The sequence below is a fragment of the Numenius arquata genome, chromosome 27, assembly GCF_964106895.1.
Source record: "Numenius arquata chromosome 27, bNumArq3.hap1.1, whole genome shotgun sequence".
Classification (NCBI taxonomy): domain Eukaryota; kingdom Metazoa; phylum Chordata; class Aves; order Charadriiformes; family Scolopacidae; genus Numenius; species Numenius arquata.
This window is the reverse complement of record NC_133602.1, coordinates 1,537,559-1,556,397: the sequence shown is the minus strand read 5'-3', so window position 1 is coordinate 1,556,397 and position 18,839 is coordinate 1,537,559. Positions and strand designations below refer to the sequence as shown.

Genomic DNA, 18,839 nt, shown 5'->3' with positions numbered 1-18,839 from the left:
CGCAGCCGTTCCCACAGCGCTGGGAATCCCCTCACCCCCCCCCCCCCCCCAACAGCGCAGGGAAGAGATGGTTAAAAACAAGATTAAAATAAATAAATAAATAATAATAATAAAAAAATATATATAAAAAAGGAAGAAAAAGGGCAGCCGGGCACTCCGAGTTCAAGATCTCTCTTTTGCTGGCAGTTTAATTCTTTTTCCCCCTCCCCGACTTCCTTGTGAACTCATAAATAATCAATCCTTGCACAGTCTGAACAGCCAAGACAAACACACGCTGGGGCACGTCGCGTACGAGGGTGGGCTGGGTGATGTTCCCCCGTGGTCATTATTACTATTATTATTATTATTATGATTATTATGATTATTATGATGATGTGTTTGTTTTTTTCCGTTCGTTTTCTAGTTTTCCTTTCCCCAAAAGTGCACAACACAGCAAATAAATAATAACATTTATCAATAAATTAATTCAATAAATATCCTCGTGGCACAGAGACGGGGCTGGGGAACGGAGGGAGGGGAAGGGGGGGCTGCCCCGCTCGGTTTGGCTCCGCCGCTGCCCCCCCAGTGACGGGGTGGGGGGCTGGGGGTCCCCTGCTCCGTCCCTCGGGAATCCCACGTTTCCAGGCGAGACAGAGGTAGCGATGGTTCTCCCTGTTTTTAGGGGGGATGGGGGGTGGAAATGAGGTACGGAGCGAGGCATCGCTGGTGGCAGATATAGGGATGGGATGGAACTGGGAGGACTGGGAGGTCCTGGGAAGCCCAGCTGGGGCTGGTGGGGCTCGGACACCTGGCACGGGTCAGTGGCTGACACCTCAGGGGGGGGTAAAATGCAGAGGGTGGGACCACAGGGGGACACTGGGACCCCCAGCTCCGGCTCTGGGGGGTTACTGGTATGGGCAGGACGTGGCACTGAGCCTCTCCCCGCCACCAAAGTCCACCTCCCCCAAGTCCCACCCTGTGGAGCGTTGGCTCTGAGCACATCCACTGGTTTCTCCTGGTCCCCCCCTCTTCCCCCTCTCCCGGGCTCTGCTTGTGCTCTTGCCACTGCCAGTGCAAAATTAACTCTTAAAACAAACACACACCCATAAACCAAGGCTAAACATTCACTCCTGCAATGAGTTTCTCCCGGCCTCAGCCTCGCTGGAGAAAAGGCTGCTCGGTTCTGCTCTCCCTTCCCACTCCCCTCCCTCTCCCAAAGTGCTGACCCGTGATGCGGGGGGGGGGGATCCTGCTGGAAGGTGGGCACAGAGGCCATGCCTGCTGCCCCCCCGCTCCACCCCTGCTGCCCCGTGAGCCGTGGGTAAAGTGCAGTTTACCCCAGCGGAGCCTGTGCCGTGACACGTCACCTTGCACCAGTGCCTTACTGGTGTAAATGGGGGGGTGGGTGGGGTGGGGGCAGCGGCACCCTGGAGTGAAGCCTCTTTGCACATGGGCCCCCACCAGCACCAGGAGGGACACGGTGCTGGGGGAGCCGAGCGTCAGTGTTCCCCCCGTGCCAGGGCACGTGCCACGCTTGTGACCCCCACTCAAGCCTTTTTCACCAGAAGAACCAAACCGGGGGGGCAGAGGAAGAGTGGGGAGGGATGAAGCGCTGCCAGTCGGGTGCCCCAGGGTGGTTCACGGAGTGGGGGGGCTTCACACTCGTTGTGCACTAGTGCAAAGGAGGGTCGGGCAGCAAAGCCTGGGATGAAGAGGGCTGAGGGCTGAGGGAGCTGAGGTTTGGGGAGCAATGGAGGGGTTTGGGGGGGCCCCCGGGTGCTGCCCCAGCCTGGCACGGGAGGGGGGCCAGCACCTGGAGGGGAACACAGGGAGCGAGCACCGTCTCTGCTCCGTCCCGAGGGGAACCCGTCCATGGAGATGCGTGGCTGGGTCCAGACTGGCCGTGCTGGTGGCGGAAGGTGCAGACAGACAGACAGACGGACGGACGGAGAAGCCCCCGGGGGCCGCTGGGTGCTGCAGGGTTTCACAGGTTCATTTTTGGGGGCCTTGTACAAAAGAGGTGATGCACAGACAGAACTTGGGCTCAGCAGCTGCCGTTGTGGGTCAGGGAGCGGAGGGGGCGGACGGACTGATGGATGCGGGCTCGGGATCCCATAGGACGAGGATCAGGATGAGTGGGACACGCAGCAGAAGGACGGACAGAAGTTGGGAGCGTTCACAGCCAGCAGAGGCAGCGGATCCAGCAGGATGGACAGACGGCCGACGGACCAAGCCTGACTTAGGCAAAGATGGAAAGACAGACGGACGTGGGGAGATACAGGACGTGGTTCAGACGGGGGGCAGAGCAGGAAGCTGGGGACTCGGTCCATTGAGACAGACGGACGGACACAGGCACAGCATTTTGGATGCCTGACACGTGGTTCAGGTTGCAGACGGACAGACAGACGGACGAGCTCTCGGCTCAGATGCCCAAGCACACGTTCAGGTAGGAGATGGTGGCAGAGAGACGGACACACGGACACCGTCTGGGCAGCTCAGACATCCAGCACACGGTTCAGGTAGGAGATGACGGATGAGAGATGGACAGACGGATGCTGGCCGGGAGGCTCAGATGTCCAGCATGTGGTTCAGGTAGGAGATGACGGCCAAGAGACGGACAGACGGACAGACAGACGCTGGCTGGGTGGCTCAGACGTCCAGCACGTGGTTCAGGTAAGAGATGATGGCCGAGAGACGGACAGATGGACGCCGGCTAGGCAGCTCAGACATCCAGCACGTGGTTCAGGTAGGAGATGACGGCCGAGGAACGGACAGACGGACAGACGGACACCGGCTGGGCGGCTCAGACGTCCAGCACGTGGTTCAGGTAAGAGATGTAGCAGATGGCCAGGCGCAGGATCTCGATCTTGGAGAGCTTCTTGTCCGGGGGCAGGGTGGGCAGCAGCTTCCGCAGCTCGGCGAAGGCCATGTTGAAGGCTTCCACGCGGATCCTCTCCCGCGTGGCGTGGGCTGTCCGGTATTTGGCCGTGGCTCGGCGCCGGCGCCGCCGTTCCTCCCGGCTCAGGTGCTGCAGGTCTTTCTTCACGGCTTCGCCCGCTTCGGCCACCCGGGACTGGGGGCACAAGCCGAGGCCACCAGCATCCTCCCCGGTGCCCGCTCGGCCGCCGCCGCAGTCGCTGAAGACGGATTCGGACTCGGAGTGCGTCGGGGGCAGGTCGATCTCCGTCTGGTCCGAGTTGAGCATCATCCTGGAAAAACGGGGGTGGGACGGCAGGAGGACAGACAGACGGGCACGACGCCGAAGCCAAAATATTCTACTCTAAAAGGAAGGTTTCCAGCTCACAGCAAGCCCCTGGTTATTCTCCTCCTCTTCCTCCTCATCACACACGGTCCCCGCGAGGGAATTCCAAAATTTTCCCTTTTCCCCGGAGGATTCCTTGGGCAGGTGGCAGCTTTCACAATAAATAGGGGGAGAAAGGTGGCAGGATGCATATAAATAAATAAAGAAATGAAATAAATAGATCTCCTCTGCGCGCCCCACCGTGCCCAGAGACCCCCGGGCTCTTCCGCGCGGCCGTGGCAGGACCCAGCTCGGGAGCCGTCAGGTGTCAGAGCCGAACTCCTTCCGTGTGCTCTAGAAAAGAGAAGGAAAAAGGGTCTCAGGACCACCCGGCTCCCCACGGACCCCAGAGACGTAGGTGGGGAGCGGGGCTCTGTGCTCCAGCCGGGGGCAGGGGACAACGCGGGGCTCCGGGTCCCCGGTCACCGGCAGCGGAGGGGGAGCCGGTGGGGTGGCTGCGGGAGAAGGTAGAAGCCATTTCTCCCGGTTCTCCGGAGAGATGCCAGGTGGTGGATGAGCGGAGGGGAAAAACAGACTGCGGGGGCGAGAGGAAAGGGGAGGGGGTGCGGGGGGGCTCATTGTATCGTAAATGAGCCCGTATGTCATGGATCCTGGCACCCCCGACATATGGAACCCAACACAGCTGCTTTGCTTGATGTGTCCAAATAGACGCTGGCTCCCGGCTCCCTCCGGGACTCCGCGCCGACGGCCGGGAAAGCTGCTTCTCCTCTCCCTTCTCCCCCCAGCCCCGGCTGCTTTCCCAGCCCTGGCTTCGACACGGTGAGCCGGGGGGGGGACACCCCGGGGTCGCACAGATGCCTCCGGCACCCCGGGAGCAGGGCTGGGAAAGGCAGGTCTTGCCGAAAGCGTATCTTTCCCCCAGCACATCTTTCCTCCGGCGCATCTTTCCCCCGGCGCATCTTTGTCCCGTCCCCCCCCCAGCCCTGGGCAGGGGAAGGGCTGGGGTGCCCCAGGAGCAGGAGAAGGGGAATAAAGTTGGGATGGGAAAACGCTGCCGCTGGAAGAGGCGGCAGCAGGGCTGGGCAGGCAGCCAGGCAGGGATGTCCAACATATTACCCCTCTCTGGCCTGACGAGCCCGTAATGAGCCGTAGGATGGAGAAATGGAAACTAAACGAATATGGACAGGGGAGGACGGGGGTGAAATAGTCCTCATCCCCATTTAATGGAGCCCTGGATGTGCTTTTGCAGAAGAGCTGCCCAAGAAACGCAGGGAACCCCATAAACGTGTATGGAAACATCTGCACAGCCCTCCCTGAGCTCCCCCCCCCAAATGCATGTGGCTGTTTCTTCGTGTGCTTACACCAACACACGTGTACACACACACACGTACACACACACACACGTGTAAATGTTCCCAGCCCAAAACTCCTCTGTGGGAATCCCACGGCCATTTACGCACAGTAATTTACACCGACGCTCAAAATCTACCCCAAGTCGGGCATCTCTGCGCGCGTGTGCACACACACACACACTCCTCCTTGCACGGTGATATTCAGATTTTGCTAAAAAAAAAATAATAACGTACTCTTTTTATCTATAAAACCTTCCAGCTCTGAGTGAGAGTACAACAAACCACCCACATCCTGAGCACAAAGTTACCCCCGTGAAGCCCTCAGCCCGCAGCTGGTGGGAACGTGGCTTTGGGGCTCCGTGGAGGTGCCCTCTCAAGGCTTGGAGCTTGCAATCCCCTGCCCCGTCCCCACAGCAGGGTGAATTTGGGGTTGTGTTTCTCTTGCTCTCCCCGTGATAGGCTTCAGAGACAAACCAGCCGAGGAACCAGAGCCGCGACCAGCGCAGGAGCGTGGAGCTCCGGTTCCTGAATTAGCCTCATCCGCCGTAGCCACCCCCTGCGGCCGTGACTCCTGCACCCTCTTTAACCTCCTTCGCTCCCCTCCCGCTTCAATTCCTTTTCTCCTTCTGCTCGTCCCCTTCCTGCAGACCCGGCACCTCCTTTCTGCTCCTCGGCGGCAGAGGGAGACCTCCCCACCGGCTGCTCTGCCCTCGGGAGCAACATGTCCGTGGGTGACCACTACCCCGTCCCTGGCCGGTGACCTGGGCCACCTCCAGGTTTGTCCCCACGGCCGTGTTTCACCTGCTGGCAGTGCCACCCCGCTCCTGTCCACAATAAGCATCCCTGGAGCATCGCTCCCAGGACTGCTGCTCCGGTCCCGAGTGCAGGGTCTGGAGAGGATGCGGCCGAGCTGGGAGAAGGAGGAAAGGTGGACTCTGGGGGTGGACACATGCCACGGTGGCTCTGCCCTTTCAGCTTTTCAGTGGTGAGGAGTCAGTTTGACTTCCAGGATCGTGCTCCCGTGCGCAGCTCCGGACCTCCGCGTGCAGCTTCTGTTTAAATACTCTCCCCCCCTGCTCTTAGGGACCGGGGAGCTGCGCTCCATCTCTCCAACCACCTCCCCGGCTCTTCTCTCTCCCTCTTATCCCGGCGCTGACGCTCTGAAACCATCGGGCCTCCTTTCCTCTCGCCCTGCAAACTCCGGGGGTGCCCCATCCGACCGCGCTGGAGCTCCAAGGTCACGTGCGGAGGAGCCACCGCAGCAAGAAACTGCCTCCTGACCCCACGGCTGCGGCACAGGGCAGGGAAGGGGACGAGCCATCGGCTCCTGTCCCCTCCTGGGACACCGAGGCACCGGGGTGTCACCTCATCCGGGAGTAGGGGAGGCTGTGAAACCTTCTCCTCGGGCAGACGGGGACGGTGACCTGGCCCAGGAGCAGCCCAGGAACCACTCACCGGTCCATCAAGATCCACAGAGGGCATGGGCTGTGGGACACGTTGCTGTCCCCATCTCGGTGTCCCTGTGAGTGAATTTAAAGTGTATCGGACACGGGTGGGCAGGGGTCCTGCGGGGTGGGTCTCTGCTCTCAGCCGCAGAAGGACGTCGGCAGGAGACGCCGGACCATTTGCATGAAGACAAGTTTCAGGACTGGAGCCAAATGAACTCCTCATCCCACTCCTCCTCCGCTGGGTTGGTCCTGTCCTCAAACAGCTTCTCCTTCAGGTGGGTTTCTTGTGCTCTGAGTGGCTCTTCCTCACTCTTTCCCTTCAGAGGAACTGTAAACTCCCATCTTCCCAAATCCATCTCTTGCAAGAACCTCTTTCAAACCCGCCCTTGCTCCGGTCCTGCCTTCGCAAAACCCCAGCAGCGCTTAAACCCCCGACGGGAAGCAACGCTTCCCACCTCCTCGCCTGCCCTTTCCCTCGCACTTCAGACCAGCGGCGTAACAAGTTTTGAAGACCCCCCTGGCCCCGCAGAGTGTGTCTGGGACCTCTGGATGGAGGTCCCTTTGCGTTTTCCTGATGGGAAATGTCCTCAAGCCCAAAGCGAAGGATGCGCAGGAGGGTCTTAAACCTCATGGAGGGGTCAAGTCCCCTTCCCCGGAGAGCTTTGGGCAGTGGGGTACCTTCCCGCAGTGACCACGCTGCTTATCTCGCTCTCCTTCTCCTCACGCCACCTTTTCAGCAGCATCAAACCTTGCAGCGACCCCCAACTGCTCCCCCCCAGTCCCAGGACCCATCCCCACCTTACCCCCAAACTGCTGACCATTCCCGGGCTCCAGCTTTTCTCTTCCAGTGCAGGACGAAGCTCCAAGTAATCCAAGGAAGGAGGAACCGCTTGGCTCATCCGTCCATCGAGGAGGCGGAAAGTTTCCCTGGGGTTTGCAGGGGTGTCCTGCTGGGTGGGATGGACCTGGAAGGGGGGGGGGAAGGGGGTCAGGGGGAACCCCGGTAGCCGTGGGGCCCAGGCATGGTCCTCCTCGGGCAGGAGAGCGAGCGGGCCACCGGGCGTTGAGATGGACACCCCAAGGAGGCATGTGCCCCAGACGCTTATATATATACACCCCGGCCTCGCACGCCGGGTCCGACCCCGGCTGCCTCATTGGCCGCTCCGGTGCCCCCCCCCTCATAAATATTAAAGTCAAGAGAGGGGATGCCATTGGCTGTGCGGGAGGTTGGAGCCCCCGGGAGAGGAGGGAGGTGGAGGTTGGATGTGGTCCTGGAGGGTGGATGGAGGTGGTGGGCTGGGAGGGATGGAGGGAGGGAGGAAGGGAGGGAGGAGGGTGGGGGGTGCTCCGGGAGAAGGCGACATCTGTTCTCCATGCATATTTCATAAAGGAGAAATGGAGAGATGGGAGCCAGCGTGGAAAGGGGAGAGGGAGGTGCAGACGGGCAGGCGAGTGCCTGCGCCGGGGTGGGATGAGGAGCAGCGTCGGCAGAGGAAGCGGGACCCACGGCACAACCTTCCCGGTGTGAAGCCCCCATGGTGGTGTCCGTGTGTCCGTCCTGTGCTCGTGTGCACATATGTCCGTGTGCCACACGTGTGGCCGAACGTCGCACGGCTCTGGGGTGTACCCGTGGGTGCCCGGAGCATGGACAACCTCTCCCAGATAACTGTCCCCTGGGCCCTGCCCGTGAGCTGCTGCAAAACTCACCTGAAATAAAGTTTGGGGAGGAAAGAGAGAGGAAGTGAAAGAAAGAGGTCCCCAGAACACACAGGTATCGCTGTGAAACACCGATCCTCTATTAATCCACGAAACGATGACCTCTTTTGTGGGTCAGACGTGGTCTCTGCCTCTCACCCTTCTCCGCTTTCCTGTTAAACTCTTGTTTTGAGAAAATCTGCTCCAATTTATCCTCATTATCAGTGAAATCCCCGCGTCCTCCATCCCTCCCGTCCCTGGTCCTCCTCTCCCTCCCTGCAGTTCGCTTGGGGGACTCTCCCACCTTCATCCTCTCCCTCCTGTGACTGCTGGAGGTTATGTGTCCCCCCCTCCTTTCATCCCCCCCCCCCCCCAGGCCCTGGGGGCTGGTCCCCCATCCTCTGCACGGCAGGAGAAGCCCAGGTGATGGGCATCCGCACCTGGGCGGCCTCCAGCCCCGTGGCAGGGATGGGCAGATGGGCTCGGAGCGGCGGCGGGGGGATCAGGTGGCGGGGAGAAGCACCGTCTCCCCATTGCTATGGCACCGATTAGAAAACAATCTTCGCCTAATGAGCCCGTGGCGATGGCCACCGCCGCCCCCGAGAGCAGCGCGGCGCGGGATGCCATGCACGTCCTGCATCCGTCACCCCCGCAGCCCTGGCACGGGCACGAACCCCTCCTCTCTCACGTGGGGACACACGAGCAGCACCTCCACGGCCAGAGAGGGGTGCGAACCCTTCACCCCCCTGCCTTCCACCCCCCGGATCCCCCTGCCCCTGCGCACGCATCCCCCCTCCGCAGCGCTTCGCCTGGAGCCCCCCCATCTCCCCGGGGAGCCTGACGGGGGTAAATAAATTGCATTTCTTTCTCGTTCTGCTCTGCCTTGTCCCTCCTCTGTTCCCGTCTCGCCTGCTCGCCCCCAGGGCCAGCTCCTTCTCCCCCTGCCAGGACGCCAGCAGGGCCCCCACCTCTCTCCGCAGCTGATGCTGGGCTGCTTCGGGCATCCTGCCGGGCTGGGCTCGGGGAGGAGGGGAGGGAAGGAGCGGATCTGGCTGCCGGAGCCTCCCCGTTTGGGGATGCCAAAGCCCGAGCTGCGCTGGCCTCGCAGCCACGGCGGCATCCAGGCGAAGCGGGCAGGTTTCGGCTCCCGCTCGAGTTCTTCTTGGGAGTTGAGGGGTTGGCAAATCCATCCTCCCATCCTGGATCTGTGCAGGTCTCCCGGGGAGCAAGGCACAGGTGCCCGGTGGGGACACGGGCTGCCCGGTTTGTCCCCAAGGTGGTGGAGTCCCCATCCCTGGAGGCATCTAAAAGACGTGTAGATGAGGTGCTGAGGGACATGGGTTAGTGGTAACTGGGCAGTGCTGGGTTAACGGTTGGACTTGACGATCTTAAAGGTCTCTTCCAACCTAAACCATTCTATAATTCTATGATTCCATGACCCCAACTGGGGACAGCCCCCTCTGCTCGGCTGCAGTGACACCAGCCCAGTGCCTGCTCCCAGCAGCCCAGGTGTGTCCCCCCCCCATAATGTGGCCACATCAACTCTGCCCTGGGGCGATGCAGACTCTCAGCCTTTCTCCTCCCCCAGGGAAGAGCTGAGGTTGCCAGGGCCCCTTCATAGAATCATAGAATGGTTTGGGTTGGAAAGGACCCCACAGACCATCCAGTCCCCCCCCCTGCCCTGGGCAGGGACACCTCCCACCAGACCAGGTTGCTCCAAGCCCCCTCCAACCTGGCCTTCAACCCCTCCAGGGATGGGGCAGCCACAGCTTCTCTGGGCAACCTGGGCCCAAAATCTCCCAGCATCCAAATTCTGCACTGCCAGGAGGGAGGATTTCACCCGGGGACCTCCCTCAGGAAAAGGGGGGCTCCTTGTACCCTGGAAGTGCCAAGGGGCAGGATGCTGCCCTGATTCCAAGCGCTCCTCGGTGCCCACGCAGCTCCTTGCCGAGCCGAGCGGCTCGTGGAGGGTGACACAAACACTGGGAGCCGGGGAAGATGAAGCCACAGACACAGGTCTCATGAGAGGGTGAGGGCAGAGCGAGAAACTCAAGACCTTTCCCCTGCCACCTAAGCCAATATGCGCCCCCCTAACCCCGGGGGCTGAAATCCTCCCTGGACCCCGCTCGGAGCCTGTGGGAGCTGCCGTGGTCTCTGGGATTTTGGTCTCTGGGTCCTCGTCCTCTGCCTCCTCAGCAAGAACTTCTGAGCTTCGAATATGCTAAGGCTGGTCCAAACCTGGTGAGATTTTGGGAGGGAGAACAAGGGACCCTTTTCCTTTGTCCTTAGCTTCGGAGTCTCCCACCTTCCCAACTGGCAGAAACTGGTATTTCCTTGTCAAAACCGCCCAGGTTTCTGAATCGCAGGAGCCCCCACGCTGGAGCCTGCAGAAACCCCTCATTTCCTCCAAATTCCTGCGCCTTCTTTTCAACACGGAAGAAAAAAAGGCTGGTGCACGCCGGGTGGGAGCAGCCCCAGCTTCTGAACGTTTCTCGATGCCTTCGGCTTGACCCGTGAGGCTGATGACCCCAGGCGTGGTGTTTCCACCCAAGGGGACGAAGCCCTCCAAGACTAGCCCACCACGACCCACGAGGTTGAGGGATGATCAGCTGCAGAGAGAGGAGCGGTGGCACGGGGCCACGGTGGGGGGGACCTGAGCCGGGATCCCCGCCTGAGCGCAGAGGGGACACGGCGAGGTAGGGAAAGAGAGGAGAAGAGGCAGCATTTGGCAGAGGATGAGGCGACATATTGTACAAAACCACCAGGGACCACACTGGCCTGGGCTTGTCGGGGAAAACAGGCAGATTTAACCCTTGTGCTGCTGGAGTAGATCCAGCCGGAGCTTTGGAGCTGGTATAGAGGAGCTGCACCTCCCAACAACATGGTGGGGGGGGGACACCTGGAAGGAGATCCCTGCCTCAACTTATAGGCACTGGAAAGACAGAGTCCCTGGTGGGACGTTACTACTCCTGTCCATCAACCAGTACAGGTTGCCCAGGGAGGTGGTTGAGGCCCCTTCCCTTGAGATATTCAGGGTGAAGCTCGACGAGGCCCTGGGCAACCTCGTCTAGTTGGAGGTGTCCCCGCTGACTGCGGGGGGATCAGACTAGATGACCTTTGGAGGTCCCTTCCGGCCTGGACCAATCTATGAATCTATGAATCTATGAACCAGTACCTTAATTCTCATGGTGGGACTGTGCCCCATCGCTCCAGCAAGGACCCTCTGCTCTGTGGCACGGGGGCCGGACCCCTCTGGGGTAATGGTTTCAACCCGAAAGAGGGGAGATTGAGCTGAGCTGTGGGGAAGAAGTTCTTTGCTGTGAGGGTGGTGAGAGCCTGGCCCAGGTTGCCCAGAGAAGCTGTGGCTGCCCCATCCCTGGAGGGGTTCAAGGCCAGGTTGGAGGGGGCTTGGAGCAACCTGGGCTGGTGGGAGGTGTCCCTGGATGGAACTGGGTGGTCTTTAAGGTCCCTTCCAACCCAAACCATTCCATGATTCCATGAACAAAAGGTGCTGGGCTCCTGTGACCACTCAGCTGCTCACTCATGGCAGAGTCTTCCCTGGCAGACATGCCCTTTTGGACCATTTTCTGCAGCTGAGCCACCAGAGATCCCACAGCGTCCCCAGCATCCCGTTTGGTGCCACCAGACTTGGTCCAGAGCTCCAGAAGTGCAGTTTTTGGAGGGGGGCAGGTGCCAGCTCCATCACGTCTGGTTTGCAGCACGTTCTTTGCAACCCGTGGCTGCAGCCCGGGCCGGCTGGGAAGGTTCAGATGCTCCACACGGACGGCTCAAGGCCTCGCCAACCACTTGTGATGCTCAACCGGGGGATGCTCCAGCTCCTGGACTCTTCGCAGACAGCGAGCAGGAGGCAGAGCTGTTGGGATCGACACCGGAGAAGCACCCAGGCAACCCCTTAACCTTCAACCGGGGCCACGATGCCACGCAAAGCCAAGGCTCGAGGTCTTTTTGGGGTAAGTATGTTAGGGCACGCAAAGGCGTGTGCACACACAGGCTGTTCGTGCAAGCTGCGTGTGCACACACGTGTGCGTGCACAGGCAAACTGGCTGCAGAGTCCATGTGAGCGTGGGAAAGTGGCCGAGCCAGGTCCGGTGCCCCACAGCACGTGTGTTTTGTGCACACCTATGTTTGCTCCTGCGTGTGCCCAGCTCACAACAGAAGGTCCCCGAGCCGCAGGGCTGTCCCCGTGCCCTGGGCGTGCTCTCCTGGCGAGTGACAGAAGCTCCCGGCTCCGATAGCCCCTCTCCTCTCCTCTCCTCGCCTTTGTCTCCCCGGCTTTTATTGAGTGCAGGTTTTGTGAGCGGTCGGTGACAGACGGCCCCGGTGCTCGATAACTAGACAATCTGTCACCACCACCACTGACAGCTTTCACAAGGAGCCCCTTTCCTTTCATCCTTCCCGGTTCTCTTCGCCTCCGCGTGTCCCCCTTCCACACGTGCTCTCTGGCTTTGTTCCCCCCTAAAAGCCAAATAGCGACAGAAGCTCCTGATCATAATATTGCTCTAATCGAGTCTGTCATAATCGGATCCAATCTAATTACGTTCAGATCCCTCTCTTCTCCTGACTCTCTCTATTGCCTGTCCATCTGTCCCTCTCTTCCCTTCCAGTCTTTGTGTCCATCCATCTGTTATCTGCAGGCCTTTCTCCCTTCCCGTCATCTCCCTGGGCCCCTGCCCCATTCGTAGCGTGGCCGCCCCGGCCCTTTCCTCCAGCGGCTCCCTCTCCAATCCATCTCTCTTAAAGGCCTCTCCATCAATCCAGTTAGCAGCAGCTCCCTGCCTCCTCCAGCCCATCTGCTTCTCCCTTTCTGCTGGCTGCGAGATGCGGAGATGCTGTTTTGTTTGCGTGTCGATCTTGATTAGCCCCAGAAACCTCACCGCTAAAGCTGCGCTGGCGCCGGGGAAGGATCACCTGGGTAGCAGAGAGCTGGAGGTCCTAAGCAGCATCCTCCATCCTCGCCTCATCCTCTACCTCCTCCTCGCAATCCCACCGCACGCCAATGGAAGGGGCTGGAGATAAAAGGACTGGGTCCCGGGAGCACAGGGCTGCACTGGGCAGACTGGGGAAGAGCAAGCTTGGATCAGTATCTCCCCAAAATACCTTCCTTTTTCTCCAGCACTGGTGTTTTTCTCCAGGGACGTGTGTAACTGGCTGGAGGATGGACATACGGATGGATGGCATGGATCTCACTGGACGTTCTCGCTGCACCAGGTGGAGCAGAGGCAGGGCAGAGGGCTCCAGCGGTACCCAGTGTGGGAACTGGGTGCTCAGGGATCATCAGGATGCTGTGGATTTGGGGTGCGGGGTCGCTCCAGGATCTTCTGTGCCTTCCCCAGCAGCAGCGGGTGCTGGGCTCCGTCAGGGACAAGGGTGGCAGCAGAGCTGGACCCTGGGCATGATCCAGCCTGGCAATTCCGACACTATTTGTAGTGGTCAGACCCTGATTTTAAACACACGCTGGACTCAAATGCCTGCCGGGTGCCAGCCAACAGCCCTCGCTCCCAGCGGGCGTTATCCTGGGCTAAAGCCTTCGTTCCTTCAGCTGGACCTCGCTGCTGCTCACGGGGAGGACACAGAAAGCTGTTGTCAATGACCAGGGCAGCAGGACTACTGGAGGGCGACCACAGGCTACTGGAAGGGGCACCAGACTGGGACACAGGGCTCCATGTACCCTTTAGACATGTCACAAAGGCTCCGTATCAACTCTGTTGGTCCATGGACCAAAGAACTGCCAGGCTACAGAGGCAAAGGGTGGCCTTGGACCCACTTCACCTGAGGCACAGGGCACACAGAGCTCGGGGGTCTTCAAAATATTCGGCGCAGAGAGATCCAGAGCAGTTTCAAAGGAGGAGAGTTTCAGTTCCAGAGGAGCAGGTCTTGCAGCAGGTTTTCTCCATGTATTTATTTGAGAAAAATGCTCTCCCTTGAATAATCCACACCTGAGCCATTGTCACTTGTGAAAACAGGGTCTTGGTTGTCTGAATATACCTTAAAGCGGTACCTAAAGCAACCCCCCCATCTCCCTAAATCCCGAGGTAGGTGTCAGGCAAGTGATAGCCCAGCTGGGAGCCGAACTAGTCCCAGGCCAGCCCTGGCAAGGCCATCCATGGGCCACCTCGACCCCGGGGACCTGCAGCCACCGCTGCCCAAAGCACAGCCCCCGGGCTCCAGCGCTGGGACCAGGAGCTGGGCAGAGCGGAGAGGAGAGGAAGGATGCTACGTGGGGGGCAGAAGTGTCACCTCAAGAGAAACAGTGACTTTTTAGAGAAGTGACAGAGAGCAGGGCACGACGAACGCTACTCCGTGCTGTCCCAGGCTCAGCATCGGGAGCTTTTCCTACAGCTCACCCCAAAAACCCTCCTGCCCCTCAGAAATCTGCTTTCTCTGGTCTCCAAAAATCAATCCCTTCACAGGCTCCATCTCTATTTTAGCTCCTGATAAAACGTAGAAAACAAATTATTTAAGAAGACACCAATTTTTTTCTTCCTGTCTCCACCACTTCCTTCTCCCAGAAACCAAACAGCCCTGGCTTTGTTCTGGGTATTAATTAACTTTCCTGCCTCTTAATATTCCAGAGCCATAAAGTTCCCAGGAGCTGGGCGCTAAGAAAACACACATTTCCTCTGCCTTCTCATTGACTGTCACCCCCATATGTCTCCCCCCTCAGGGCACAAGGGCAGCTGCAAACCCTCCTCTCTGGGCTCAGCCCCAGCCCTCGGCCTCCCGGGAGGCAGCCGAGTTCAGGGGTCAAGAGAGAGTCAGTGGCATCTTCTTTTTGTGTTTTTTTTTTTTTTTTTTTTTTTATTTTTTGGGTAGTAAAATCCCTGGTAGAGTCACGTGGGGAGGAAACCGATGCTGGCAAATTATGTGTGTGACTCCGCAAGACGCCTGGGGGCTGTGCGGCGGGGACAGCATGGGACAGCTGCCCTCCGCGGCGAGGGGAGCCCAAAAAACCTCAGTCTGATGGAGCTGGGGGTGGTTTGGGGTGACCCAAGCGCTATCTCGGAACCAGAGGCACAGGTGGGAGCTCCATGGGGTTACCAGTAAGGAGGACAACATCTCCCCGGTGAAGAAAGGCTGAGGGACCTGGGGCTGAGAAGAGCAGACTGAGAAGGGACTTCATGGACTCTGAGCAACAGCTAAAGGGTGCGGGACAAGAGGATGGGGCCAGGCTCTTCTCAGTGGTGCCCGGGGACAGGACAAGGGACAACGGGCACAAACTGGGACACAGGAGGTTCCATCTCAACATGAGGGCGGCAGAGCCCTGGAAGAGGCTGCCCAGAGAGGGTGTGGAGTCTCCTTCTCTGGTGAGATTCCAAACCCGCCTTGATTTGATCCTGTTGGACCTGCTCTGGGTGACCCTGCTTGGGCAGGGGGTGGGACAAGGTGATCTCCAGAGGTCCCTTCCAGCCCCCACTAGTCTGCAATGCTGTGACAAGACTCCTCATGGATCCATGCAGGGCAAGGTACAGGGATGAGGCTGATTTTGGAGGACAGTCAGGAGAAAAGCGAGGCAGAAGTCCCTGGGTTTCTACTCCTGGTTGGGCACCTTGGAGCCAAAAGAGCCAGCAGGAGGGAGTGAACTACTTCAAGTACAACAAGAAAGATGGTTCCAGTGTCCGGTCCATCTTCTCCAGTCCTGTCCTGCCACCACCAGGCTCACTGGAGCTGGGAGGAGATGGGAACCGGCATGGAGCTGCAGCCTTTACCTTCAGGAGCAAAACACAGCGCAAGGTGTAGCAACCTGCCCCTGGGAGCAGGTCCCCAGCCCTCGCTGGCGTCAGGAGCCTGTTTATTTTGAGGAGTAGTTTCAGCAAGACTCACTGGAAGTTGCATCACTTCTTTTTCCCCCTGGTGAAGGGCTGAAGAACCTGCTTCTTCCCGGCTCCATCTCCTGAGGATGAATTCGCCCTTGGCTGCTCGGCTGCTTTCTCCTTTCTTCCCTTTGGTCAAGCGCTGAGTAGGGGGAGAACTTGCAGAACCCCCATCCCATAAACCGGCAGAAAAACCGACCTGCTGAACTCAGTGCCAAAAAGATGCCAAGGGCTTGGACGGAACTCAAAGCTGCCCAGCATCTAGAAGCATCAGGAAGAACCAGTTCGACCAGGAATGATGTAAACCAACCTCAAAATGTAGCGTGGCTCTGGAAGCAATTCAAGTAGCCGTGCTTTGGAGCAGCGAGGCAAAGTCTAGAGAGTCAGAAAGCATTTTCCCAGTACCTGAGCTGGATTGTGATGCTGAACCAGACTGGAGAGAGCTTTTGTCTCCTCTGCTGACTGTGGCAGAGAGATGTAACCTCTGTTGGCTGGGAGAGTGTCTTAAATCACTGCAGTATCTTAAATCACTGAGCGAGTGAGGACAGGCTGAGAGAGTTGGGGGAGCTCAGCCTGGAGAAAGCTCTGGGGAGACCCTGGAGCCCCTTCCAGTCCCTAAAGGGGCTCCAGGAAAGCTGGGGGGGGGACTCTTGATGAGGGAGGGGAGCGATGGGACGAGGGGGAAGGGTTTTAAGCTTGAGCTGAGCTGTGGGGCAGAAGTTCTTTGCTGTGAGGGTGGTGAGAGCCTGGCCCAGGTTGCCCAGAGAAGCTGTGGCTGCCCCATCCCTGGAGGGGTTGAAGGCCAGGTTGGAGGGGGCTTGGAGCAACCTGGGCTGGTGGGAGGTGTCCCTGCCCAGGACAAGGCCGGGGACACACAGGATGGTCTTTAAGGTCCCTTCCAACCCAAACCATTCTACGATTCTAAATTTGCCAGGAGAAATATCTTGAAGCCAGGGAACAGCCAGGTATCTCCAGAGGTGACCTGTTTCCCAGCTGGACTCTTGTCCTCCTGGACCAGCTACGACAGACGGCAGAGGCGTTCGCTGCGTCCCTTCCCCAGACCTCGAGGCAGCCAGGGATACTCCGCTGCTTCAAAGGCGACCAGACACAGAGCCGGAAAGTTCTTGGCTTTCCATATGTTTTGCGTAATTTCCCATGCAAACTTTTCTAATTATCAAAGCAAATGGGCTTTGAAGGGGGGGAATTATCTTGTTCTCGTCAGGCTACCTCAAAGGCGGCCACTCCACTGGCTCCCCACTGGCCCCCAAGGCAATTTAGACTCTACCTTTTTTTAGCCAACACACATCAAAATACACGCAGCCGCTCCTCAGAACTCAGCAATTTTGTTTCTATCGCAAAGACAAAAATAAATCTACGTATATACCAATATTCAAGCTACTTTCCGCATTAATTTACTGAGAAGGCACTTACTCCCCGTTGCTTATTAGCATTAGGGATGCTCTAATTAATGCACATAATCTCAGGAGTGATGGAGGGAAGTGTATCAGGGGAGTTATCAACTTCGAGGTCCGCGCAGCTGAGGACGGCTGCTGTTGTACCGGGAGGAACCAGAGCCACAACTCACCCCCAAACCAAAGGTTTTAGACAAAAGGAAGATATACAAGGGGTGAAAAACCCATTTTTAAACTGGGGCCACGGATCTACTGGAGATAACTGTCCTCGGACTGGAGGCACGGAAAGGATGGCTTAATAGTGAACTTTTCCAGGGCTCAGACTGGGCTAAAAGCAGCTGAGAGCGGCTTCCCCGGGGGCAGCGATTCTGCCGTCGGACACAAAGGCAGCAAAGGCTCCCCTGGTCCCAGGGGAGGGGAAGGAGCGCTCCCAAATCCACCCCCAGCTCTTTGTGTGAGGGTGAGGACTGAGAGCGAACAGGTCACAGAGATGCAGATTCCTCCCAACGTGCCCCGTTGATGAGCTGGGAGAGGGATGCGGGTGAACACAAGATCTTTTACCCATGGTCTTGTTCCCGTATAAAAAGGGATTTCGTTCTCCACCACACAAAAAGCAGCTCCTTCCACCGACAGCAGCTTGACCTTAACAAAACACCTTTGTATTTCAAGTGCTGTTCACCTCAAGGTCTCAAGAGCGTCCCGTCACCCCTCTGGAAGGGGGCAGTAGCAGCGTCCGTGTCACCGGAGGGCACCACAAGGAGAGGGGCAGCGGCTGGGGATGGACAGGGAGGAGAAACCTGGGTACCAGGACTCTCTCGTAGCTCATTTACTTCCCAGATGAACCCCCTGCTCCTATTTCTCCCCCACCCCCTTTTCCTCCACCACTCCAGCCCCATTCCCCAAGGAGGGGAAGGCTCGGATCCCCACGGCACAAACCTCATCATCAACAACCAGCTGAGTAAAACCAATTTACTGACCAGGGCAGAACACAACGGGAAGGGTTGGAAGCACCGACGGCGACTGGTTTTCCTCTCACTCCCTCCACCCGGCGCCGCCGCTGGCACCGGGAGAGTTTGAGGGACACGCAGGGTAAATTTTGGGCTGAGACTCAAGATTTGGTGTGTTCTCCAGCCTTGGCAGCGGGAGGGGAAACGTGTCTCCGCTGCGGCGTTTGCCAGCCTCGTCCCCTCGCTTCTCCCCTCCTTTTGTCAGCTGCCGATAGGAGGGTTGCTCGTGGCAGTGGCCACAGGGGAGACCTGTTGGCCATCGGAGGAGTGGTGTGGGCACAGGCAACGGGGACAGCTGTTTGTTCCTCTCGCCAGAGAGCGGCTCCGAACAAAAAGCTGGGGGTGGAAAACTGGGCTGGGAGTGGTAAAAAGTGCTGATTTCTGTTTGTATGGGGAAAACAAGGAGGAAAAAAAAAATAATAATAATTCCAACCAGAAGCCTTCAGGGGAAAAAAAGAAAAAAAAGCCCAAAGCCAAGCAGGGAATCTAGATGTGAAAGATGGGAGAGAGAAATAACCCCCCCACACCAGGACAGCTTGGGGGTGACCTGCTGGGGAGCAGCTCTGAGGAAAAAGACTCAGGAGTCCTGGTGGACAACAGGATGCCCACGAGCCAGCCTGGTGGCCAAGAAGGCCAATGGCATCCTGGGGGGCATCAGGAAGAGCGTGGCCAGCAGGTGGAGGGAGGTCATCCTCCCCCTCTGCTCTGCCCTGGGGAGGAACCATCTGCAGCACTGGGACCAGTTCTGGGCTCCCCAGTTCCAGAAGGACAGGGAACTGCTGGACAGGGCACAGCAAAGGGCTACAAAGATGATGAGGGGCCTGGAGCATCTCTCTTAGGAGGAAAGGCTGA

At 58.6% G+C, this 18,839-nt stretch overlaps 1 protein-coding gene across 1 annotated transcript; it reads right to left on the bottom strand.

Moving 5' to 3' along the window:
* Positions 1 to 2,782: 2,782 nt before the first annotated feature.
* Positions 2,783 to 3,187, bottom strand: NHLH1 (nescient helix-loop-helix 1). Its single transcript, XM_074164587.1, has one exon. It carries the CDS (start codon positions 3,185 to 3,187, stop codon positions 2,783 to 2,785), a length of 405 nt encoding a protein of 134 aa, XP_074020688.1.
* Positions 3,188 to 18,839: the final 15,652 nt, after the last annotated feature.